The following is a 24,855-nucleotide window of genomic DNA, read 5'->3' on the forward strand; positions in this document are numbered from 1 at the left end:
TCAGTGCTGAGATAAAGCGGCAACGAGACAAAAGATCTGTGCGCCACATGATTCGGATTACGCTACTATCGAGTACGTGTAAACATCGTAATGTTTGCTCTGTCTCTTCATTCTATTACGCATGCTAAGCCTGTGCAACAGCTAACTTTAACGCTAAAAAAAGCAATAACTGACACGGTCACATAAATCGTTCTTTGTCCACGTTCTAATACTTTAATTCATGAAGATTTGGATTTTACGCTATTCTGTCTCGACGAACAAATAACCAATACGGTAACTCGAAGATGCTTAAGATACTGGCACCCATGAAGAGACCAACCGCACTTCCAACAGAAACTAAAAATAACAAACAATCAGATAACGTAACGTTGTAAGATAATATGGTACAAGGTGTTTCAGACATTGACAAATTTTAGAAACATATAATAATATTTGAAATATCAGAAAAGCTTATTACAAATATAAAGTCAAATTTGTTTGGTTACTGTAATATAATGGATACTAACTTCTCCATTCTAGCTTTATGTCCATACAAATATCAAAAATAAAAATTTGCCTACATGGTAATCACAGTAGAGGAATTCATATGTCAAACAATTGATAATCAAGGAAAATAATAATGAGTAATTCAACATACTAATTATTTTACGGTCTGTATATATCTTTATCTCAAAGAGAAAATTTGTTACTTTATAAAATAAATTTTTCTTTTATTCTGGCAGTATGGTTATAATTATATGGTTGTAATGTTCCATTAATTTATGTGATTATGTTTTCCCAATTGCTTCGTCAATGTCGGAAGAACAGCTTGTTTAATAGTTGATAAAAATAGCGCTGATAATGAAAAGATCTGTAAAAAAAAAATGCGCGAGAAATATTCTTCCTCTACATCTATATAATATTTTATTACAAATGACTAAATAATTGTCACTATTAATTACTATTGTTAATCGTTTACCTATAACGTCTAAAAGATCGTTAACCACATATCGACGATAACGCACCGTTGGATGTGATAGCAAGGTAAAATGAAGTCGTGCATACATTTGACTCGGAGTATCATATTCAGAGGGTTCCAATCGATTTCTGCAATACAAAATACCACTTATACTTAAAAGCATTATAAATTAATTTGTAAACAAATACAAATTAACAGATATTTTGTGTCTAATATAGTGCTTAGAAGAGATAAAATAATTACTTTCAAAAGAATGAGTGCTACATTGTACGATACAAGCGATCTTAGGATATTTGAATATTTTCAAGATATTCTACGCTAATTGTCTTTCAATTAATGCCTTTCTTCAACTCCACAAGTGCGTTCAAACGTGTTCATACATAAAGTAAAGGGAACTATACTATCTCATGCAAAACTTTCGATCCGAGCATAATATTTTTATAGAATTCGTACACGAGCAACAAAGTCCCTTCGCAATCCGGAAGACATTCTTCGTCTCTGAGCGATTGCAAGTCGATATTCGTTTTATTGGCTATTATGCAGACCGTCTCGGTGCCGTTGCAAGCTCTTGCCCCTTGGGGTACGAGATAATAAAAATTCACGCATCCGCAAAGCTTTATCATTCGTTCTATAATTACCTAGCGATAAATACCACTTAATTTATTAGTGCCGACATATAAATCAAGCTCCGTCGGCCAACAATGGGCAAGGATTATTGTATATTCGAAAATACATCGGTGTAGTTACGACAAAAAAGAAAGATTGACGTACTTCCAGATAGCACGAGTCGCTACTGTAAATGTTAAATAGATTGTTCGCTCGTATTTCGTCGCGAAACCGACAGCCCCTGTGCTCAGCAGCAATATTCTTCACGCCAACCTCGTTGAACGTGTCTTTCATTATGAACTCGACTCTGGTCGTTTTTCCGGCTTTTATACGTATCTCGTCCATCCCCACATTGTTAAGCATTGGTAACTTCAAATTATTCAAAAGATGTACCTGTAAGTGTATAATTTTTGTATCGAGTATTTCTTTTCTTTTTATTTTGAAACAGTATTATATAACAGTATTTAAAACCAATATAGTAATTTATAACAGGCTCTCTAGTTTGATTTATAAAGTAATACGTACCATTTTGTGCATTGAACTTACAACTAAAAACTACTTTTGAAGAAACATGTTTGATTAGTATTAAATTTTAAATGATGCAAGCTTTTAATTAATTGTCTCGAGGATATAAGAAGGATCAAATTTTATCAATTTGTGTTTCTTTAAAGCTGCTTGATGATTCATTAATGGTGTATTGTATATCATATGAACGCGTCCTCAGCTAATTGATGAAGCTAACTGTAATGCACATGGAACATTTTATCAAAAGATCAGACTATGTTTAGATACTTTAAATCTTTGTTTATATATTTGCTTTGACTTTTAAAAAAAACCTTAATTACGCGCTGCCGTATTTCTTTAAGGATAACTGTAACTCTCTGATCAATACTTCCTTTTGGATCACCCAATATTGTTCCTTCTATTGTTTACTCTTGCAAAAACACGTGAGGAAGTGATTTACTTGTTTAAGTATTAAATTAATGACCGAATTATAGCTAATATTTTTTAAATAAAATTAACATTAAATTATTTAACTTGTTAACCAACCTTTTAAGTAGGGCGAGTTAAGTCGCCACTCGGATATTATTAAGTTAAGTTAAGTTTTTATTAAAAATTAAGCATATCATGTTTGTATCTACAAAGACTAAAATCGACCCAACTATTATTAATTCGTTTTCATTAAGTTCTAACACTATAATTATACTAGTTTTTTTTATTAAAATGTGATCCAGTTAACTGAATAGAAATATTATTAAAAAAAAAAAAAACAAGTACGAACTGTGAATCCAGCGAAAAGATATTTCTTCATCTTTGCATCTAATCGAATATCGACGATAAGATCGCCGTACTTCACGGTGCGATTCACAAAGAAATGTACGCCGGGTTTCAAATGGAACGTATTCATCGCGATGCAATATCCCACGCCAGTTTTCCTCAGTTCCTGAAATTCAGTGCAGCAGTCGAATTTTACGTTGTTCCACGTGCATTCCGCTAAGAATTCTTCGCAAGGAACACGCATCTGTGATAAATAAAGGTAGAGAGATACATATTTACAGTATTTCAACTTTAGCGCCCGATAAATGTGATTATCTAACTGTAAGAAAATTAATAATCATTCACCTCTTGATAAAGAGACAAAAGATCTTCCGTCGATGCACGGAGGAAACTCGGGTTGGAATAATTGGTGAACAATCCCGGGTTTCTTAAAAAAAGGACAGATATCATTTAGAAAATAACAAATTTTTTATATTTTAATTTGTAATATAAGTAATTACGATTTCAAATATAATAATATTTTAAATTGCTTAATAGTAATACAAATTTCCTGTAATTAAATTTTAATCATAATGCAAAATGGCAAAATATTTCTTAAACTAAAATTTTAACGTACCTTTTGAAATATTTTTTAATGGCGGAAGTGGAAGTAATGCAAAAAGCAACCGTAGGAAAGGATGTTTGCCAATCAACATATGTAGTCTCGGTAGTTAAAGCAACAGGATATTGAATATAATTTCTCACTACATCATTAATCATATTTGCACAACCGTACCAAGACAGTGCACAAAAAATTAGCCAAAATAATCTGTAAATTAGTTGTAAAAATGTAAAGTTCCTTCGTCATTATTTAATTAAAATTATTTCTATCCCACTATATTAATTGTATATTTCATATTATAAATTTTCAATCTACATAAAAAAAAAGAAGGGAAATTTAAAACATTGCATCGGTACATGTTAATAGCGTTAATTGTGATTTTTATAAATAATAATTTTTAAATAGACGCGTTTACCTTTCTATATACGAAAGCTGATCGTTCACAAGATATTTAACACCGTGGATAGTACAATTTGTTAAATATTGTTTGATAATTTTCCACCACCAAACGAATTTTGCCTTCATTGTTATGCTAAACTAACGTTCTAGATTGAACTAATCGAATTAAATAAACTGCTTTCTTAATTATAAACGAATCGATTAAATATGGTACGAGTTATTTCATAAATTATACATACATTTTGATTTAATCACTGGATGCATGCATAAGTTTATGATTATTTTATTACGCGAGCTGAGCTTGTTTCATGCATTATTTTATATCTTTAGAGATCAATTGAATAGAATATTTCATTTTTATATTGTTTCACTTTTATTGCAGTAAGTATAGATAATTTAAACTAAATTAAATAAGTTAATAAAAAATTGATAGTAATTCGATAAAAATGGATAAAAGATATTTATAGTCATTTTTTATCGTTTCACTATAATTACAATAATTAAAACAAAAAATAAATTTTGTAAAAAGAGATATCAAGTTCCCTTCTCATTATGTTCTTTCCTTTTACCAATATATATATATATATATTAATGTATTTTTATAATAATAAATTATAACGAATAGTAGTAGTAATAGTAAAAGTATTTGCTGCTCCATCCGTACATTAGTCAATGTTTCAGATATAATATTAGCCTGGTATAGTCCAACAAGTACACAAAATATACAAAAACTAAATTATAACAAATATATGAATTTAAAATTTCTTAATAATAAATAATTATTGATGTATTTTTTTATATTACATTTATTTCATTTTTATTCTCTAAGTATACATTTTGCAAACATGTAATAGGTATTTACAAGCATGTAGCACGTGCACATGATGGAGTGGAGTACCGGTAAATGTGTATACATTTGCGTATATTTTGAGGTTAGCTTTTCGAAGATAAGTTGTATATCATAAATTTTACTAATTATTGTTTAATTTATATCAAGTAATTGAAAACGCAATTGTTTTAAATTTAAAAAAATGACAAGATATTTTATTAAATTTTCATATCTTGGTACACTGTACAGGTACAATTAATCATATCATTTATAATCATAATCATATATCTATTTTTAATAATTTATATGAACTCACATTCATGTTTGAAGTTACTTCTAAAAAATTATATTTTTTGTATTTCTATACAGATTACAGTAGGTAAAGAATAAAATGTAGAATTTAAAAATGAAATTTTCTATAATACCAGTTTTTAAGATATTAGAATACAAATTATGTGTGTATATATATAAAATACGTATCTTTTATTACTTTTATTTTATTTGTATGTTTAGTGGAATGCAAAAAAATATAGTTAAAAGTACAAATATTCAGATGTATGATATTGACACCATTCAAGGTGCTATAGAAAGTGCTTTCTCAACGTTGTTTCCAAAAAATATAGTATGGCCAAGATTAACTTGTTGTAGTAGGTAATGTTTCTACATATTGTCAATTTTATTTGACATTATATTGCAAGATATTAATTATATACAGGTATGTGATTAATATTGATGAAACAAATTTATAGAACAGATCAAGGTGTACATGCGATACATAATTCAGCTCATATTGATGTAGGAAATAAGTATGATGCTATTTACAATCCTGAAACGGCACTTAAATATGTTAATCGGTATCTTATTAACTGCGGTCACAATATAAGGTAATCAAATGTTTAATAATTCTTATATTTTTTGATCATTAAAAATTAATAATATATCGTTTTAAGGGTATTGGAAGTAATTCCAGTAAAGGATACATTTCATGTAAGACAATGTGCAAATTCTAGAACTTATCTTTATAGAGTTCTGAGAGCTAAGAATAACAATGATCACAAAATTCCTATAATGGAAATGGATTATTGTCTGCACCTTAAGTATAACTTATGTCATAAGTATCATGTCATAACTTAGTATTATGTCATAACTTATCAATCTTATGAAGTATTTGTTACAGGTCAGATACTTTTGATCCTGAAAGAATAAAACGTGCAATACAACTTTTTATGGGAACAAAAGATTTCAGAACATTTTCTGCAAAAACTATATCAAACAAACCAATTAATTATGTAAGGAGTTTGTACAGCTTAACTTTTGAGAAAGGTTCTCCACTTATGCCGTTTGATCCTCTCTCTGAAAATTTTGAATTTTGGCAATTTAAATGTTCATCAAAATCTTTTTTATATAAGCAGGTATAATTAATAAATATTATTTTATATACGAGAGAATGTATGTAATGTACATTACAATAGATGTGTTAATGATATTAATACTTTTATTTGCAATATGTGTGCTTTTCTAATAAATTATTTTTTGTAGGTTAGACGAATTGTAGCTTCTTTAATTGCTGTAGGTACAGGTAAAATAACAGAAAAAGATATAACTGTAATGTTACAAGTTCCTGGCCATCAAAATTTTCTACCTATTTTACAGTCAGTACCAGCAATTGGTTTATACCTTTTGAATATAGGATATAACCAAGAGTACTTAGATGAACATATTATAAAATATAAAATATCTGATGATAGAATAGTCATACCATTAAATGAAACTGAAGTATAATATACATCTAGGAATGTATACAAATATCACCAAATAATATTTTTTAATTAATTCAACTATTTTTTTTTAAAGTACTAGTAAAGTACATTGACAATGGACTTAAATAGTTTAATAAGAAGTAAAAAATTACAATTAAAAAAATGCAAGACTATTGTAACCAACACGCTTGGTCAAAAATATGTAGAGATTGATGGAATAAACACAGAATTGTCCTCTACTGCTACGCCATTTGTCATAGATGATAGACCAGACTTACAGATTGCACATGTAATACAAGGACTATTCCTAAGTTCCCAAGATCCTGTTGTAAGCAAAGAAATCTTGCAAAAGCGTAAAATTCGTCATGTTTTAAGCATTGGTATTGATGCATCAGTAAAATTTGATGACATCAAATATTATTATTGTGACTTGTTAGATTTACCTGAGTCTGATTTACTCATAGCAATTAAGAAATGCATTAAAATCATACACGAACATCGCGATGAAAATATTCTTGTACATTGTAATGCTGGTGTATCTCGCTCACCAGCAATTGTTATATCTTATATAATGGCTTACGAAAAAATATCTTATGATGATGCATATAATAAAGTAAAAAGTGTAAGGAATTGTATTAAACCTAATGAAGGATTTGTACAGCAATTAAAAAAAGCACAACTCTCAAACATATTATAGTAGGTAATTACAAATGTATTGTATTAAAATTTATAAAATTTAAAGTTATTACTGTAGAGAATAGAAGGAAAAAATAACACTATTTTAACAATAGATTAATTATGTATATATATTGTTACAGTAGAATTCATGTATCATGACATAATGTGTACAGAGAATATTATTTCATAATTACAATTACTTTGTATTTATAATTCATTAGAAAAGGTACATTCATGCACAGCATCTATCAAATTTTTAGCCAAAACTAAGCATATTAAAATTGCTAATTCTGGCATTTTTGTATAAACCATGCATTGGAGATGACATATAAGTCGTCGTACCAAGTAGTTTTATAAAAATTACTGTAAATCTAAAAAATATAGATGAATTTCTGTATACACGATAGTATCTATTATTTTATTTGTGATAGTAGTATATCATTGTACCTGTAGTACAATAGCTATCATATCGATTATATATATATATAATAATAATAATAATAATAATAATAATAATGTAATTATTATCAATATTTATATAGTGTATACATATATATATGTGTGTGTGTATATATATATATATATGTATATTTATATATAATTATGTATAATCTAATATTCACATTCCTCCAACAATTGAAATGAGCTGTCTTGAAGAAAATAGACAAGGCACTTGAACCGAATATCTTTTTCTTAGCTAGTTGGCCTCATAAATAGTAGAATGCAAAAATTTGCACATCATACAGCAAACAGTAAAATAGAAAGAATAAATAAAATTAGCTATTCAAAGAATACGACGTATCGCTTGCATTATAAATATTCATGATTCTTTTCTTTTAATGACGCCAATGATCTCGTGTCTCGTCTTTGATGACTGCACAAGAGCAGTACAAAAATAGCAAGGCCTTCTAAAGATTATGTTCCCCAATGCACATTAAATCCAGCATTTAATAATATACATGACCATATTTATCTTTTGTTGGCAGATTCATTCACTTTATAGCGCAGTGAAATTTGACGAGTATAAAGCGATCTTATTAATTATACTAGCTATAAAAAAGCAGGAAATTATATCTAGGAACGTTTTCCTTAGAAAGACCTTAAAGTTTCACATTTAGCAAAAAATTTGTGTAGACTCTAATATCATTATAATGTGGTTCAAAAACAGTTCCACTTAAGTCCAACATAACAAAAAAATGCAATTTATATGTACAAAAAATATAAATAAATTAACAAAACATGCTTGGTTAAACGCAAACGCATTTAACCACGCAATCCATACGGATAGAGACAATCTGAGATATATATAATATACATAAAAAATTAGTTCCTACGAAGCCACAGTCTTAAGTACAACATATCTGTACCTGAAAGGCATATCAGCAGCAATAAAAGTTATTAAGAAATCGGGTATTTCTGTGACAAATGAAATTACGCGCAATTTGCGTCTGACTGTATGTGTGAATATTTCTAACATGGCAATCAACCTAAAATCATGCGTTACAGTTACAGATACATAGGTAATTAGTATATGAACTGTAAATATAAACACCATCGTCAAACGTTATGTAGTAAACCAGTATCAGAGTCCAATAGAGTGGCCAGGTCGTATGCAGCAACATCAGTAATGGAACAGGGAACCACCTAGCACTAATGTATGTACCCTTCTGTATGGTTTGTCAGAGGAAAGTTACCATATAATGTTATCTTATATGTTTCATTGATTTTTACACTATTTAAGTATTAACGTTTCACACCCCAAGGACCATCAGGATTAGTTACAGGTACGTGAGAATATCCGGCAAATTGCGGAAATTCTTCAACGCTAGCGGTGTTCGGAGCACTTTGTTGTTGCTGCTCCCAAGGTCCTCCTTTCACTACAAACCCGGAATTTCCAGAATTCCTTTCGTCGCGTTGAGGTGAACGTAAATTTTCGCGGTACTCATTTTCTATAACGTCTTGAATCTGAAATTTAATAAATATTATATAAAGAGAATCTTTTTTATCATAATTTATAAAAATTTGTATATACAGGATGGTTGGTAACTGGTGGTACAAACGGAAAGGAGGTGATTCTACGCGAAAAAAGAAGTCGAAAATATGGAATAAAAATTTGTCGTTTGAGGCTTTGTTTTCGAGAAAATCGACTTTGAATTTTCGTTCGGTACGCGTGCGATACGTTATAACGGATCTCGCTGTAGACCGTTGTCTCGATGGAAAAATTTAAAAAAAAAAAAATGAAAAAAATTTTTATTCTATATTTTCGACTTCTTTTTCCGCGAAGAATCACCCCCTTTCCGCTTGTACCACCAGTTACCAACCACCCTGTATGTTTCGTAGTGAACTTACATATTCTTCTTCTAAATTCAATAAACGATCTTTTGCATCAGCTACATTTTCTTCCGTACCCACAATTGTTACAATATTGGGATCAGGATCGGTTTTCCTTGGAAATTTAATATCAACTTTAAACTCATCCATTATTTTACGAATATTCCTTCCTTTCGAACCGATTAAACGCGAATGCACAGCAGCATTTATATGCACTTCTTCTTTCGTCAAGTCATTCTAAATTATACGAAAAAAAGTAGTTTTCATTAATAATCATTATATACAAAAAGTGATATTTTAATAAAAAATATTAATTTAAAAAGAAAATGATATTTTAGACAAATAATATACTTACTAATTCGTTAACAATTTTCATGATATCATCTCTTGCGGTGCAAGCATTTTTTTCATAACCAGTGATTGTAATGATATGTTCTTCTGGATCACCTTTACGTGGAAAATTAATTTGAACATCATGATCACTACGTATTTTATTAATCACGGCCCCTTTTCGTCCAATTATCTTTGGATGATATTCTGGATCAACTTCAATCTAAAATAAAATGCGTTGTTTTATTTTAAAATGTTTATTTATAAATATAAGCAAACGTACCTTTAATTCGAACGATTTCAAAGCTCTATCTTGACGTTCAGCTTCCAAAGCTTTACACTTATCGAGTATAGCTTGTTTTGCATTTTCAACACACGGTGGTGTTCCAGAAATCTAAATAGAATATAATATTAGTCTAATATTAAACAGTACATTGATGTTACACTTTGATATTAAACATTATATCGCATATACCTTAATATAATCAAGTTTTTCCTCCGCTGGAGATAACATGATATGAACATCATATGTATTCATTAGTTCCCGCACATCACGACCCTTTTGACCTATTATAGAGCGATGAAGATCAAACGGCACCTCCACCTAAAAATAATATTATAATTTATGCAACTTTTCGTCATTTGTCAAATTATTTGATATGTAAATTAATCGATAAAAGTACTAACTTCTATCGTAATTGGTACTAGATCAAGCAACGCTTGTTTAGCAGCAGCTACATTTTCTGGTTGCCCAGTAATGCGAATAACATCACACGCTGGAACAGTTTCGGGAACTTCACCATTCTCACCGTTCATTTGTTCTGCTACACGCTGTTCATCTAAAATATGAATATTCCAATCAAAAACTTGTAACTCTAAACTGGTAACATTCCTGTAACTCTTTTAAAGGAAATTTTTTATACCAACCATATGTTTCCCGATCAGGGAATTTTATTTGTACATCATACTCAGATGTAATCATCTGCACTTTACGTCCCTTTGCTCCCATAACTGTACGATGATGTTTTTGAGGTATTATACATTCTTCTGTCACCATTGATTCCTAGGAAACAACACACATAATTTATGTATAAAATAATTACGAAATTAGAAGAAACAAGAAGACAAAACTTACCAATTCTTGTACAATTTCACGCATTCGTTGCTTCGCTGCTTCTATACATTCATGTGATCCTTTTAAAATTACTCGATCACTATCGACGCCAGCTCTCGGAAATGAAATTTGTACTCCTCCACATTCATCTGCAATACGATGTAATACACCTCCTCTCCGAGCAACAAAATGTCTATGATGCTTCGGATCAATGCGAATTTCACCTTCAGTAATATTATCCTATAAAACAGATGAAACATAAACAATAATTTGATCCAGATAATGAAGAATAATTTTAAGTTAAAGCGAATTTTAACATAATTAAAGATATTAAAGACTTACGATTTCGCTAATTGTAGCTTCTAGTTCAGCTTTAGCTTTTTCAACAGCCTCTTTCTTTCCCATAATTGTAATTATTTCCTTATCCTGATCTGCTTCCGTTGGAAATATTATACGTGCCCCTGTGGATTCTCTTATCTAGAATAAATAAAGCCTGATAAATTATAATTAATATATAATTATGTAATATAAGATATGCAATAAGTTAGCTCACAAACCTTTTTGATATTGGCACCATTCTTTCCAATAAGGAATTTATGATGTTGTACTTTGGCACGTACTTCAGCCGAATAACTGGACAATTGTTTTTCATTTGTAAGCTCAAGCAACTGTTGTTTTGCCTTCTCAACATCTTCTTTAGGCCCCCTAATAGTTACCTATAAAGAACACAGCTAGATTAATGTTTAGTGTTGATAATTTAAATTAAACTCTTTACCTTATCACTCCGACTCTCTGCTGTAGGAAATTTAATTGCAACACCACCACAATCTTCCATAATAGAGTGAATTAATTTTCCACCAGTACCAATAAGAGAATTGTAAAACTTTGGTGGGATTACTATCTCATCCATAATAATATTGGCCTAATGTAAAACATTTACTAAATGCAATCACACAATTAACAACTTAATATTTTTATAATATAACGATATAAACATTACCAATTCATTTTGTATTTTTTGAATCATTTCTTTAGCTTTTTCTACATTCTCTTTCTTGCCAGTGATGGTTATAACATCGCTTTTCTCACCTTCGGCAGGTAACTCGATTTTAGTTTGTGTTTCTTCTCTGATCTAAATTATAAATACGGACAATTATTTTATTTATAATTTATGTTTTAAGATAATAATTACGCATGCATAATTAAGATAAGATATTTGAATACCAACTTTACGAATGTTGACTCCACCTTTTCCAATGACAAACTTATGGAACTGCTTGAAAATAGGTACCTCTAAGACATAATTATGTTCATTGAGTTCTTTTACTAATTTCATTAAATATTTATGGCACTTATCTACATCCTCTTTAGGCCCTCTAATTTTTACTATATCTCCTTTTTCACCTATAAATAAACAATTTGTTTAATTATTTCTTTTAAGTCTTTCTACATTTGCTTTTTTATAAGTATAATGTAATATCGTGGTCGAGGGGCCTAGGGGGTGTCGTGCAAATTATAAATAAGCGGTTGCTGAGCATGTGCGTGGTGGGGCTAAGACAAAAGACAAGGGGTTGCTAAGGGACGATAAACGAATTAACAGGAGTATGAGTTGAGAAGCCAGAGAGTGTGGGTTGCTTTGTTGAGATAGTGTTGTTAGCGTTGTTGAGAGAGAGTTGAATCTGTGTTGACGAGAGTTGTTAATTAATTATCTAGTTGTCTTAATTATAATACGTTGTTACGATTAGTTCATGTTAAATAACCATTGTTTTCTGTTTAATTAACATCTGTTTAATCCATTTATTATTAATAAACTAATTATAATAGTTTACGATACTACAATAATATTACTACCCCTAAAATTATAACTTTTATATAAAATATACAGAACTTGAAAATAGGATTCCTTTTACTATAACTTTCTAATAACTTTTAAATTAGTGGTCTCATATTTAAAACAACGAAAATATGCTACAATAGAAAATGATAAATATGACCTACACTCTAAATATGCATACTGAGCTCTTATTGGCTAAATGCCAACAAGAGCCGAGGTCTTTCAAATGTTTGTACCTGGCATAAATCCGAGTTCTAGTTATTGCATACATATATCACGCTACATACCTGGACCAGGAATAGTGATCTGTACTTGATTGAACTTATCTCTAATTTCTTTAATATTATCTCCCTTATTTCCAATAATACTAGGATAATAACGATGATCTATTATTACATCTTTCTCTTTTTCATTCTCCAATTTTTTCACCATTTCTACTAACTCCTGTAACAAATCGGAAATATTATAACGCAAAAAATTTAAATTATGTGTTATTCATAGAATATAAAAGAAGTATTACAAACCGTTTGAGCTTTGAGCACACCAGCAAGATTTCCTTCAATACGAATAATGTTACTACCATCATTCTCAGAGATATTAATTACAACACCTGTTCCTTCTTTTACTCGGTTTACTATAAGAAATGTATTTAAAAAATAGAAAGAAATAACTAAAATTTTAATACAAAATATGTCGCATAACAAATTTCAAAGAACATACCATTACATCCATTCTTCCCAATAATATGTTTATAAAATCTAGGATCAACATTTAATTCTGTAAAAGTGAGCTTAGATATAAGATCACTAGCCATCACTTGAAGTTCATTTTGTGCTTTTTCTACTTCTTCAGGAGGACCTTCGATTTTGATTTTATCTTCTTTTCCAGTGAACTCTACATTCACTTTTGGCATTTCTTGCGTAATACGTTTAATATTAACTCCTTTCCTTCCTATTATATATTTATGAATCCAAACGGGTGCTTTTACTACAGCTGTACGAACACTATTCGCTTTTTCATATACTTTATTTAGTGCTATAACATTTGGTTAAGAAATGGATTAAAATAAAACAATATTATAATTATTTAAAGGATCATAATTACCTTGACCAAGCTTTTCCTGAGGTCCACGAAGAGTAATAGTTCCTGTAGGAGAATCTGGTGCAGGCATTTCTACACTCACACCAGTTACTTGCAGTATCTCTGCTATTGTACTACCACGTGGACCAATGACGTATTTGTGCTGAGATTTTGGAACTTCAACTGATACTATTGCACATCTCTTTTCCTAAATCAGAAATGCGGGTTTAATTCTGAAATACATATAGACCAATTTCTGCTTAATAATAATTTTTATCTAATCATTCATACCATATCTCTATAAATGGCTTCAATTTTTTGTTTTGCTGCTAAAACACCTTCTTTTTCACCAGCAATGGTGATTTCATCTTCTTGAACAGAAGCAGGGGGAATATTAATTCGAGCACCAGTGTCTGCCATCATGGCATTGAGATTCTCATTATGTGCACCATGTATAAATGGATGATATATTTTTGGCACAGATATTCTTTCAAATGCTTTTCTTGACTAATGAGAAAACCATTGTTATACAAAATAATATAACTATATTATTTTTTCACTACAATTTAAATATAATGTAATTAAAATATAGTACTCTTACCTGTTCATCTGAAATCACTCTAATTTCATGCTCAGCCTTTTCTATTCCTTCTTTAGTTCCTGTAATAGTTATTGTATCTGACTGGTCTTGCACAGATGGAACATTTATCTTTGTTGCAGTTGTCTTTTCTAGATCTTTTAGACGCTGCCCCTGTTTTCCAAGAATCCAACGATGATGATCCTTAGGAATGCTAATCTGTTTGCTTGCCTGCAGTAATCAAGTAAAAATTTCAAGTTTTTACAAATTGCTATTCTAATTCTAATATTACATTTATTTATAATATGTAACCTGCGTCTGAAATGTTGTTAAAATTCGACGCTTGGCTTCCAATACTTGATTTTGTTTACCAGTTATTAGGAATGTTAGAGACTGATCTTTTGATGTAGCTATTTCAATGATTGTATTTGTCTCTTTCATTATTGTTTTACACGTACGTATGGATTCACGTTCTCCAAATTTGTCACTATGATCAAATTTGCGTTCCTCTCCAGGTACACGAAACATCTAAACAACAAAATAGTAGCAATGAAATATACAACTATAAAGGAAGTATACATGTGTTACAACTAAATAATTTGTACCTGTGTAATAGTTATACGTCCAAGTTGTAAATTATTATTTATAGAGAAAATATTTAATTTTCCTGAACTTGAACTGGCTGACTCAGGAAGAACTGGGAATGTCTCATCATAGGTAGGTGGCTCATAGGCCGTTCCCTCTTCCATTACTGACTGCTGCTGCATGTTGGGGTTGTCCTGTTTCGTGCCAAGTCCTTACAGTAGCACTATAATCAATAATTATTAATATATTTCTTAGATTACACATAAAATAACAAGCAATTTATTGAATAATACTTTAATTTTTAAATCTGAAATACCTAAATTAAATTGCACTCAATTCAAAACAAAAGACAGGAAATCACTTAATCTAATTCATTATCAAATTTATTTACAATATTTGTTAACACTTTACGTTTATATTACATGAAATCACATACAATGGATTGAGAATCATGGTTGTGTAAGTTAAGATTTTGAGAATTTGGATTCAGTAGTATATTTCAATTCTTAGAAATATAATAGTAATATAGCATGATTACTAAATGCAGAATTTTTCATGACTTACACCACTATGATCTTCAGCTCTCCATATATGTATGTATAATTTCATAACTTAAACTGATCATTTGATAACATTAAACAAATATATAAAGTGTAAATATAAATGAAAAAGAAAATGACGGAAGGAGTATGAAAAAAATATAACATATATATTATTACAGGAATTACAGGACGTTGAAAAATTTCTTTGTAAAATTCCCGTTTAATATCGTCTTTTAACATAAATTCTTGCTTAATGATTTCGCGGTTGACAAATGTAGTAAGAATTGACAGACAGCGATAGAAATTCGTGACGACTAATATATTAAACGGAAAATGGGAAAACGGATTTAAGTTAAATGCCAGCATGTCAATGACCACGGAGTAGTTGAGCTAGTGACCACCATATGGAATGAAGTATTCACTTGACACGTCACAAGATCGCTAACCTTTTCGAAATGAATACATGCACGTTGCATAGATCAAAAATAATGTTTGCGTATTTCTACATCGAAATAAGAAATAGGTAATCTAAGGCTGTCGTTATATTCAGATAGAGAAAGACAGGAAGAGGAAAGAGATGAAAATACATAGAGAGAAAATGAGAGAGAGAGAGACAGACAGAGACAGAGACAGAGTTTCGTATGGGCAGTCACGACATATCACGAAATACATAATACTTACTCTACCGTAATAAAGAAATCCGGCCAAGTAATAAACGTGTATTACGAAGCCAGTTTATTAGTGATTTGCCTGAAACATTTGAAAATTCACGGTTATTAGACACTGAGATGACCACTTAATCTAATTTAATTATCATTAGGCAAGTAATTGTCCACTACTCTCACGAAACGTACGTCTTTCCTTACCGGTAACGCAAAGTGAAATGCGATAAATAGGTACTAGCTGGCTTGCAGAAAGTTACTATAATGCAGAGATGTCAAGCAGCATTCTCATTGCAAACCTTAGAATACAAATAACGCTAGTAAAGTTGTATTCCACAAAAAAATGTTTACACTTTTACACCTCTTTTTACGTAAAAACTACGTATCGATACTTAAAATAAATGAAAGAATTTACTTGTTAGGAATTCTGAAGAATAAATACATTCGTGTTTTCATGCACAATGCCAAATATTTAATTTTTATAATGATGAAGTAAAAACTTTTTGTTGTCTAATTATTGTATATACAGTGAAATTAAAAATAAAAAAAATGAATAAGAATATATTGATAGGAAATATAATCACTAACAATGATTACATTTTAGTACATATATACATATATTTTTTGTACCAGCATTTTATATTTAAATTTTGTGAAAAAGATGTGAATATTCATAATTTTTATATTATTCTATAGCTATTATATTATATGTATATTCCTATACATATTACCTTTACGTAAAAAGGAAAAAAATGACACCATGTGGAGTCAATATTTAAATTTATTTCTCTCATATTTAACAAACTTACAAAATAAGCGATATATTAAAATATTTCATTAATTTTTTTCTGTATCATTCACAGACTATAATGTTGTAAAAAATTAGTGTACTGTTTGCTATAAAATAGATTCGAAATGCGATCAATGAAGAAATATACGGTAAAGAAAATGAATAAGTAATTCGTTTAATTTTACTAGCAATGAACATTGTTATCGTTGATTAACTTTTATATTTCAAGCGTATCATTATGTAACATGATAGAATAAAGGTTGAACATAGGTCATTCTGCGAATATTATATATGCTTAAATATTTTTCCTAATAACGAACTTCAAGTGAGAAAAAGAAGGAAAAATATGCCTGAAAACATCAATCGCACGGGTCCATTCATAGGAGCAATTGACGAAGGGACGAGTAGCGCTAGATTCTTAGTAAGTAAACTTCATTTGTGTTTAAATTCAAACAATGAAAACAACTGACAGCCAACTGAGATTTCTGAATGGAATTTGAACTCATATAGACTGTGTTCATGCGGTTGTTTCTCCACAATATTTACTTTACGATATGTTATACTATTTTAAACTGAACGATAGTTTCCTATTTAACAATATTCCACATTAAGATTTTTATTTTAATTTTTGTTAGGTCCTTTTATGAATTTGTAAGTTAAAATTTATAAGCTGCTTTGATCGTTGTTTTATTAAATTTTTATTTATAATTATATAAAATTTGTTGTAGCTTTATTTTATGATAAGTAGTAGAGTATATGTAGAAAAATTATGTATAATACAGAAAGCATAGTGCAATGTATTTTTTTCTAGGTGTTTGATGTCTTACGTAGGAAAGTAATAGCATCACACCAAATTGAAATTAAACAAAAATATCCACAAGAAGGATGGGTGGAACAAGATCCAAAAGAGATTTTAAAAGCTGTTATAGAATGTATCAAAAAGACTATAGAAAAATTAAAAGATATCGGCATGAGCGCGTCAGATATTAAAGCAATTGGGATCACCAATCAACGAGAAACTACTTTAATGTGGGATAAAAATACAGGAGAACCATTACACAATGCAATAGGTAAAGTATGTGGTTTATTATTAAGATATTTTTGTATCCATAGCATATATATTTAAACATATATTATACACATGTAAGAGTATTAAAATAAAATTAATATTATTTTTTATAGTATGGCTAGATATTAGAACTACCACAACTTTAGAAGGTATATTAGACAGTGTACCTAATAAAACAAGAAACAAAAATTATTTGAAACCTATTTGTGGCCTTCCAATGTCACCATACTTTAGTGCTCTCAAAATACGTTGGCTTATTGATAATGTACCATCTGTTAAACATGCAGTTGATGAAGAAAGATGTGCTTTTGGAACAATTGATACATGGCTTATGTGGGTATGTCCATTTATTTATTTTTATTCATATATTATTACATAATATCACAATAATTGATTCACTCATAATTCATTTCTCGATGAAATAAATCGTATTTGTATCATATAGAATCTCACCAAAGGTCAGTTACATATAACTGATGTTTCAAATGCATCTCGCACAATGTTAATGAATATTGAATCATTAAAATGGGATCCTCTGTTATGTCAATTTTTTGGAATTCCACAACATATTCTGCCTGAAATACGATCTAGTGCTGAAGTATATGGAATAGTTTCTAATCCAGAAGTTCTTGCTGGTGTACCTATAGCAGGGGTAAATATTTAAAATAATATATCCAGCTATTAATTTTGTTTCAAATTTGATTGATTAAATTAACATACTTTACCTTTAAATGTAAGTGTGTAGGTGATCAACAAGGAGCACTTCTTGGTCAATTATGCTTAAGGCCTGGGCAAGCAAAGGCTACTTATGGAACTGGTTGTTTCTTACTTTACAATACTGGAAATGTTGTATGTATTTATTTCTGTCAATCAATATATTGTGTAGTATACGTTTTACTGAAAACTAATTCATTTTATCATTTTAGAAAGTAGATTCGACTCAGGGTCTCATAACAACTATTGCATATAAGATGGGTAAAGAACCAGCAATTTATGCATTGGAAGGCTCAGTAGCTATAGGTGGGGCAGCTTTAACATGGTTACGTGATAATATACAACTATTCGCTAATATTACACAGTCTCAAGACATGGCAGAAAGTGTGAGAAATTCTGGAGACGTATATTTTGTACCTGCATTTTCTGGTTTATACGCACCATATTGGCAACAAGATGCACGAGGGTAAGTAAACCGTAATAATAATATTTCAGAAGATCGCTACTCCTATTTTTTGATATTGCAAATTACAAGATGCGTACATTTTCTAGAGTGATTTGCGGTATCACTGAAGATACGCAGCAATATCATATCGTCCGGGCAGCATTAGAAGCTGTCTGTTTTCAGACGAGAGATATTTTAGAAGCGATGATTAAAGATTCCGGAACGAAACTAACAACTTTACAAGTTGATGGTGGAATGACAGTAAATAATTTGCTTATGCAACTACAAGCTGATCTAACAGGAATAAAAGTTGGTATGTAACATTTTTCATTGATATCACCTTTACCTGCAATGAACATATATATTTCACTTATATTTTAATAATAACATTTTAATAATGTATATAGTGAGACCCAATATGGTAGAAACAACAGCATTAGGAGCAGCTATATTAGCTGGTATTGGAGTAGGTATTGTTGATATCAGCGATGTAGATGCGTCGCAAGTTACAACATTTTCACCAGAAATTGGAGATGATGGTAATAACTCTTTTGAATAAAAGAATAGAATGCAAAAGAGAATAAGTTAATAATAATTTCATATATTTATATTTCAGAAAGAGATTTAAGGTATTCTAAGTGGAAAATGGCTGTCGAAAGATCTATGAAATGGGATTGTTCTACCACTTTAATAAACAATTAAAATAAGATAGTATTACTGTAAATAATAAAAAGGATAATATAAAATTTAATGATATTTAAATCAAGGAGTACATAAAAAGTAAATACTATCTTGTTCGAATCAGGATACATGTATATAGATTTGATTAAATATTGCGGAATGTTTAAATCTAATATGCTACATCATTTAAATATGGACACAACAATCTGGAAGATAATAGAAATGGAGGGTCCAATATTAAAGTTATATATATCTTGTTCCAGATTCGAAATATATATATATATATTACGTACGTAAAATAGTCAAAATTATACATAAGTTGTGTGTTCATCGATGAAGTATTATGTATATTTTGTTAATGAATATATTGATTGAATGTATTATTATTATTTGTTATTGGAAAAACTTTTCTTTTGTGAATAATTGTTATGTGTTTATATATTTTTAAGCATATCTGTAACTCCTACAAATAAAGTGTATACTTATACAACTTATATATCTGCATAATTTAACTACTACAAATTGATTAGTGATAAATTAACATACTTGTAATTATATTGAGAAAATACATTTTAAGCGATTACGAAAAAACATATTGTTGAAGTTTGAAATAATACATTTTGTAATAATCCTAAATGTAATAATAATATGTATATGTAATAATAATATATATGTAATAATCCTAATGATAATATTATATAAAATTTTATTTTTTAGAAATCTTTCCAAGAGTTCCATATTGAAGATTTTTTGTAGTTCCATATTGCCGTAATCCAGTGCCACGAGTTTTAAATATTCTTTTTTTCACTATCGAATTATTTTTATCCTATTTGTATAAAATAATATCTTAATTTTATTAATCAGATATAAAATATATGAAATTTCAAAGAAAACTTATCTGAAAATATTACTTCATTTTTTTTCTCCTGCTGTTTCTTTATTTTTATATTCGATTGCGTTATATTTTTATTTTGAGAGAAATTAGGATAGTTTTCTGTATATTCAACAATCTATAAAAATAGTATTATTTTTGCTTTATCTTGTATTATTAAAAAAAGTAATATTAAACAATAAATTTCACCTTTGTTGGAGAATTTAACTGGAATCGAAGTTTCCTATTTTGTGACAATACCTATAATTACATAAATTCAATATAAATTCATTTATACACACAAAGTTAACATGTTATATGTATAACTTACAGTTTGTGATTCATTGTTAACTTCTATATCACTAAAGTTATATATATCTTGTTCCAGATCCGACATTTCGTTTTTATCTTTAGATATAGCTTTCGACCTATCTACATTTTCTTGGTCTTGAAATTGTTGCTCTTTCATTTCACGAACTTGACTTGTTTGCGTTTGGCTTTCTATTTCTTTAATTCTTGTTTCAATTACATTATCGTTAGATTCTACTAGTGGTTGCATTCTTGTTCCCAAGTTTTCCTGCAGTTTGTTACGATTTGCTATTGTACATTGATCAGAATTTGTTTGTCTATTTTGATTATCTTTGTTCATTTTGTTTAAAGCTTCATTTAATTTTAAAAAGGCACAATGTTGTGTAGTTACTGTTTTCGTCATTTCTGTTAATTTAACATCATATTTTTGTTTTAAGGATGTTATTTCTGCCTCGTGTTTCTCTTTTAATAAGTTATAAGCGTGCTCCAGTTCCTATATGCAAGAAATGAATTTGAGTGACTATTTGTAAATTTACAATTTTTAATTATTTCTTAAAATTATACCTGTATTTTTGAATGCTTCTCTAAAATCATTCGTTCTTTTTCTCTTTCTAAGAATTCAATTTTTCTATTCAATTCTACTATCTTATGTTCGTTATCGCGTTTCATAATATCCAAAGACTGCTCAAGATTTAAATTACGAACTTGTGTCTCCTTTAATTTGTTTTCTACATTTATGAAATCATTTTGCACGTTACGGTATTTATTGTCAATTATCTCAAGATCTTGAGCTAAACTAGATTCTAGTTCTTGTCTTGTATTTAAATTTTCTTGTAATTTCTCGACCTATTGTGAGGTGTAGAATGTATTTATTATATATAAAAGAATATTTAAAGGAAATCATAAGATCACTATACTTCTTCTGTTCTCAATTGCAATTGTTTTGATAGTTCTCCTTCTTTTCCGAATGACGTTTCATATTTTGAACTTAATTCTGTGTTGCGATAAAGCAAATCTCCGATTTTATTTCTGTCGCAAAACCAATAAAGTAACAGAGTTTAAAATATGTATTTAATTAATCTAAATTCACAAAACGCTTACTTGTATGTAGAGATCTCCTCCTGCAATTTTACAATTTTGTCGTCTTTTTCAGCTAACGCGGTACTTAGGTCTTGTTTTTCTTCCGTAATCTTCTGTAATTGCACTTGCAGTTCTTGATTCATCGACGTGAGATTTTCTTGCTTCTGGAATCATAATCGTTTACAATATTTCACACGTTTATTACATCTATGATAACAATGGTGATAAAACAAGTAAAATATTTTCCTTCCTTCGGAGGAGACAAGATTGTACACGTCTTTCTACTCAAAATAGGAAAATTAAAGTAAAAAGGAAGAAAAATGTAGAGATCAAAAATATTATATTTCTGACCTTCATTAATTCTAATTTTTCTTCTGCATGAACATTGTGCAAATAATTTTTTTCTGAAGTCGATTTATCCTTCATATCTTCGAATTGTTTTTTCAATTCGGTCTCAGCAATCATCATTCCATGTATCCTAATAATGAATTAGACAAAAGTTGACCATTACTTATATAATAAGTCATTCATAAATTTTTCCTAAGTACCTTTTCTCTTGATCCTTTAGTTTGTTTTCAATTGTACTAACAATATTTCTCTGTGCATCATCTATACAAAAACATATTAAACAAAATTAAAACAAATATATTTAAACAAAGTTTCTAATGAAATTTACGTATCTATGTACCTTTCAATTTCATAGTACTTAATTCCTGTTGTAGCTTCTTCACCGTTGACTGTTGTGTAATAATGACGTCGTTATATAACTTTGATAAATTATCCTTGTGCTGCTGAAACCCCTTCAGGCTCTCCGATATTTCATCATAATAATTAGTAATTGATTCCCAATCGCTGTTCAATCTAGACATTAATACTTCTATAGCAATCATTCTTTAACTGCAAGGAATGTATAAATAATCTATGACAAATATGTTACTGTTGCAAAATGTCCTCTTTAGCTCGCAGCTCGGCCTCATGAGATGCAGAAAGTGAAGATATAGTTTCTTCAGCACTCTGCAGCTTCTTCTGCAACTTCTGAATCTTCCGTTCTTCAATTCCATACATTCGCCTCATTTCTTCCGTGATGGAATTTTCTTGTGTCTGTTTATTTAACATTTGTTCAATAATCAAACTTTATTCGATACTTTTCAATAATGACTTTTTAGTAGAATAAAAGACAATAGAACAATTTTGAAAGTAATATCGCTCGTTTAATAAGTCTCCATTATTTTATAATATTTTTAGATTATAAACTTGTTTTCTTTTTGAATTTTGCATGTTGTTCCATTGTCTTTAAATGCTTGATATAGAATGCATGAATAAAGAATGGACGATAGAACAAAAATTATAATCACTACTGTTTGGGGCAATGCTGTTCGAACACCCGTAAGTTTGTACCACTGTCCTATTAAGGTATTGACGAATTTTCCGCTTGGAGATGTTTTCTGAATCTTTTCGAGGCTCTCCTTATGAGGTGACGGAATCTTTCGCTTTGTGCATTCTAAGTGCAATTTCACGTCTTTTCTAAAAGACCCTACGGTAAAACATTTCATACATTTAGTATTTAGCTAAGATGATTTATGTTACTTTTATATAATATTATGAATAGATCACGGATAATCGTGCAAATTTATATTTTTATAAATTACGCTAAACGAATAGAGCTTAAACAAAGACTTGGTTTATCTATTAAAAATTACAACGAGTACTCTACTTTGGACATTTTACATATATCATGTATTCTGTATATCTTCGTACCTTTATATTTCGTATAAATGCATGAAAGTCTAACTATAAATTTATTATAATGAATATATTATACCGCTACTTTGAGGAGTTTTCGGATGTCTATTCGGGCTATTTTGAGGAGTAGAATGAATCCTACGTTTAACTTCCGACAGTATATCTTTCCTTTCAGATCCTACAAAACAATTACAACTTTACTTATTGTTCACAAGTGGAAATGTAGGTAGCTAAAGCTTACCAGCATCTCGTGGCGTTCTCTGTAATTTTTTTGGAGTTATGTTGCAAGATGCGAATTCAAATCTGCGATTATCTTCCTCTTGCTGCATCTTTTGCATTTATTGCGATCGTCACTGAATTAGAACGTAAACAAAAATTAATTGACAATGTGACAAACTTTACGTATTAACAATAGAATTCCTGTAATAATGATATTATATAAATATCATTAAATCAAAATAATTATATTATATAAAATTGTTTATATGGAGATAAATATTTCTATCAATAAAATTATTTTTCCGCACAGATTATTATTTGATTGTAAAAGATATGACAAATTTTTTCTAAAAATAGATATGAAATAACAAACGGTAGTAGAAACGGCCCTATAAGTAGGCTGATTAATTTCGGACTTTACTACGTAAGTAAGTACAAGCACTATCGATATCCTGTGCATTAAACTTTAATCGATATTACATGAAATACTAACATCTTTTAATAACAATAAAGTAAAGCATTATATGTATACATGTAATTTGATCGTGTTTTCTAGAGGAAGAAAAATTATTTAAGAACACACTTTTTAAAAATAATCTTTTCTTTATTTGTAGAGTTTAAATAGTAAACGTTGTAAATGCAAAAATTATTTTAATTTTTAGGTCTATGACGAAATATGTACTATTATATTCGCAAAAAAATGTTAATTTTTATGTAATTGAACAATACAAAAATTAACATTCGTAATTTTATTAATTAATCTTATACAT

General features: G+C 29.3%; 6 protein-coding genes across 13 annotated transcripts; 3 read left to right on the plus strand and 3 right to left on the minus strand.

Moving 5' to 3' along the window:
• Positions 1-223: 223 nt before the first annotated feature.
• On the minus strand, positions 224-4,147 carry ppk13 (pickpocket 13). Its single transcript, XM_033349234.2, has 8 exons — positions 3,859-4,147; positions 3,459-3,650; positions 3,188-3,269; positions 2,847-3,086; positions 1,730-1,957; positions 1,412-1,596; positions 959-1,086; positions 224-336 (listed from the first exon to the last, which is right to left on the minus strand). The coding sequence occupies exons 1-8, from the start codon at positions 3,966-3,968 to the stop codon at positions 236-238; spliced, it is 1,266 nt and encodes a 421-aa protein (XP_033205125.1). The 5' UTR covers positions 3,969-4,147; the 3' UTR covers positions 224-235.
• LOC117165836 (tRNA pseudouridine synthase-like 1) lies at positions 3,009-6,676 on the plus strand. Of its 4 annotated transcripts, none has more exons than XM_076617499.1 (6): positions 3,009-3,101; positions 5,185-5,322; positions 5,421-5,555; positions 5,622-5,768; positions 5,849-6,083; positions 6,211-6,676. In XM_076617499.1, exons 2-6 carry the CDS (start codon positions 5,189-5,191, stop codon positions 6,451-6,453), a joined length of 894 nt encoding a protein of 297 aa, XP_076473614.1. In that variant the 5' UTR covers positions 3,009-3,101; positions 5,185-5,188; the 3' UTR covers positions 6,454-6,676. The 4 variants fall into 4 exon arrangements, with proteins under 4 accessions (XP_076473614.1, XP_076473613.1, XP_033205127.1 ...); XM_076617498.1 differs by lacking the exon at positions 3,009-3,101 and adding an exon at positions 4,640-4,774; XM_033349236.2 differs by lacking the exon at positions 3,009-3,101 and adding an exon at positions 4,712-4,920.
• On the plus strand, positions 6,547-8,469 carry LOC117165837 (dual specificity protein phosphatase 19). Its single transcript, XM_033349239.2, has one exon. The coding sequence runs from the start codon at positions 6,547-6,549 to the stop codon at positions 7,126-7,128; it is 582 nt and encodes a 193-aa protein (XP_033205130.1). The 3' UTR covers positions 7,129-8,469.
• Positions 7,211-16,408, minus strand: Dp1 (satellite-binding protein 1 Dp1). 2 transcript variants are annotated; one of them, XM_033349228.2, is made up of 23 exons: positions 16,357-16,408; positions 16,184-16,252; positions 14,981-15,183; positions 14,688-14,903; positions 14,400-14,606; positions 14,090-14,305; positions 13,823-14,006; positions 13,439-13,753; positions 13,243-13,352; positions 13,006-13,162; positions 12,113-12,288; positions 11,885-12,016; positions 11,660-11,806; positions 11,442-11,600; positions 11,227-11,361; positions 10,906-11,124; positions 10,698-10,833; positions 10,458-10,609; positions 10,246-10,374; positions 10,054-10,164; positions 9,796-9,993; positions 9,459-9,677; positions 7,211-9,074 (listed from the first exon to the last, which is right to left on the minus strand). In XM_033349228.2, the coding sequence occupies exons 3-23, from the start codon at positions 15,140-15,142 to the stop codon at positions 8,853-8,855; spliced, it is 3,702 nt and encodes a 1,233-aa protein (XP_033205119.1). In that variant the 5' UTR covers positions 15,143-15,183; positions 16,184-16,252; positions 16,357-16,408; the 3' UTR covers positions 7,211-8,852. The 2 variants fall into 2 exon arrangements, with proteins under 2 accessions (XP_033205119.1, XP_076473607.1); XM_076617492.1 differs by having other exon boundaries at positions 16,369-16,390.
• Positions 16,409-17,055: 647 nt separating this feature from the next.
• On the plus strand, positions 17,056-20,357 carry Gk1 (Glycerol kinase 1). Its single transcript, XM_033349231.2, has 9 exons — positions 17,056-17,375; positions 17,766-18,024; positions 18,137-18,360; positions 18,469-18,675; positions 18,762-18,872; positions 18,950-19,203; positions 19,290-19,495; positions 19,590-19,721; positions 19,799-20,357. The coding sequence occupies exons 1-9, from the start codon at positions 17,301-17,303 to the stop codon at positions 19,882-19,884; spliced, it is 1,554 nt and encodes a 517-aa protein (XP_033205122.1). The 5' UTR covers positions 17,056-17,300; the 3' UTR covers positions 19,885-20,357.
• A 39-nt stretch (positions 20,358-20,396) lies between these two features.
• LOC117165830 (uncharacterized) lies at positions 20,397-24,494 on the minus strand. 4 transcript variants are annotated; one of them, XM_076617494.1, is made up of 14 exons: positions 24,108-24,494; positions 23,946-24,044; positions 23,482-23,657; positions 23,061-23,224; positions 22,812-22,984; positions 22,672-22,732; positions 22,475-22,601; positions 22,145-22,287; positions 21,961-22,072; positions 21,608-21,889; positions 21,066-21,536; positions 20,945-20,995; positions 20,775-20,873; positions 20,397-20,689 (listed from the first exon to the last, which is right to left on the minus strand). In XM_076617494.1, the coding sequence occupies exons 1-14, from the start codon at positions 24,202-24,204 to the stop codon at positions 20,570-20,572; spliced, it is 2,175 nt and encodes a 724-aa protein (XP_076473609.1). In that variant the 5' UTR covers positions 24,205-24,494; the 3' UTR covers positions 20,397-20,569. The 4 variants fall into 4 exon arrangements, with proteins under 4 accessions (XP_076473609.1, XP_076473610.1, XP_033205121.1 ...); XM_076617495.1 differs by having other exon boundaries at positions 20,775-20,857; positions 23,479-23,657; positions 24,108-24,493; XM_033349230.2 differs by having other exon boundaries at positions 23,479-23,657; positions 24,108-24,493.
• Positions 24,495-24,855: the final 361 nt, after the last annotated feature.

Source organism: Bombus vancouverensis, chromosome 3 (assembly GCF_051014615.1).
Source record: "Bombus vancouverensis nearcticus chromosome 3, iyBomVanc1_principal, whole genome shotgun sequence".
Taxonomy (NCBI): Eukaryota; Metazoa; Arthropoda; class Insecta; order Hymenoptera; family Apidae; genus Bombus; species Bombus vancouverensis.

Bases quoted from the DNA above. Each gene is read 5' to 3' on its own strand.
- Dp1 (XM_033349228.2), bottom strand. From the start codon at position 15,142: ATGCAGCAGCAGTCAGTAATGGAAGAGGGAACGGCCTATGAGCCACCT. The intron at 12,289-13,005 runs GTATGTAGCGTG...GTTTATTTATAG, and splicing joins GATCACTATTCCTGGTCCAG to GTGAAAAAGGAGATATAGTA. The intron at 10,610-10,697 runs GTTGGTATAAAA...TTCATATTTTAG, and splicing joins CCCTGATCGGGAAACATATG to ATGAACAGCGTGTAGCAGAA.
- ppk13 (XM_033349234.2), bottom strand. From the start codon at position 3,968: ATGAAGGCAAAATTCGTTTGGTGGTGGAAAATTATCAAACAATATTTA. The intron at 3,651-3,858 runs GTAAACGCGTCT...ACTAATTTACAG, and splicing joins CAGCTTTCGTATATAGAAAG to ATTATTTTGGCTAATTTTTT. The intron at 1,958-2,846 runs GTTCGTACTTGT...ATACACTTACAG, and splicing joins ATCTTTTCGCTGGATTCACA to GTACATCTTTTGAATAATTT.
- LOC117165837 (XM_033349239.2), top strand. From the start codon at position 6,547: ATGGACTTAAATAGTTTAATAAGAAGTAAAAAATTACAATTAAAAAAA.
- LOC117165836 (XM_076617497.1), top strand. From the start codon at position 4,992: ATGTTTGAAGTTACTTCTAAAAAATTATATTTTTTGTATTTCTATACA. The intron at 5,769-5,848 runs GTATAACTTATG...TATTTGTTACAG, and splicing joins GATTATTGTCTGCACCTTAA to GTCAGATACTTTTGATCCTG. The intron at 6,084-6,210 runs GTATAATTAATA...TATTTTTTGTAG, and splicing joins AATCTTTTTTATATAAGCAG to GTTAGACGAATTGTAGCTTC.
- Gk1 (XM_033349231.2), top strand. From the start codon at position 17,301: ATGCCTGAAAACATCAATCGCACGGGTCCATTCATAGGAGCAATTGAC. The intron at 17,376-17,765 runs GTAAGTAAACTT...ATTTTTTTCTAG, and splicing joins CGAGTAGCGCTAGATTCTTA to GTGTTTGATGTCTTACGTAG. The intron at 18,676-18,761 runs GTAAATATTTAA...TTTAAATGTAAG, and splicing joins CTGGTGTACCTATAGCAGGG to TGTGTAGGTGATCAACAAGG.
- LOC117165830 (XM_033349230.2), bottom strand. From the start codon at position 24,204: ATGCAAAAGATGCAGCAAGAGGAAGATAATCGCAGATTTGAATTCGCA. The intron at 22,733-22,811 runs GTACATAGATAC...GTTTTTGTATAG, and splicing joins AAGTACTATGAAATTGAAAG to ATGATGCACAGAGAAATATT. The intron at 20,874-20,944 runs GTGAAATTTATT...CTATTTTTATAG, and splicing joins AGTTAAATTCTCCAACAAAG to ATTGTTGAATATACAGAAAA.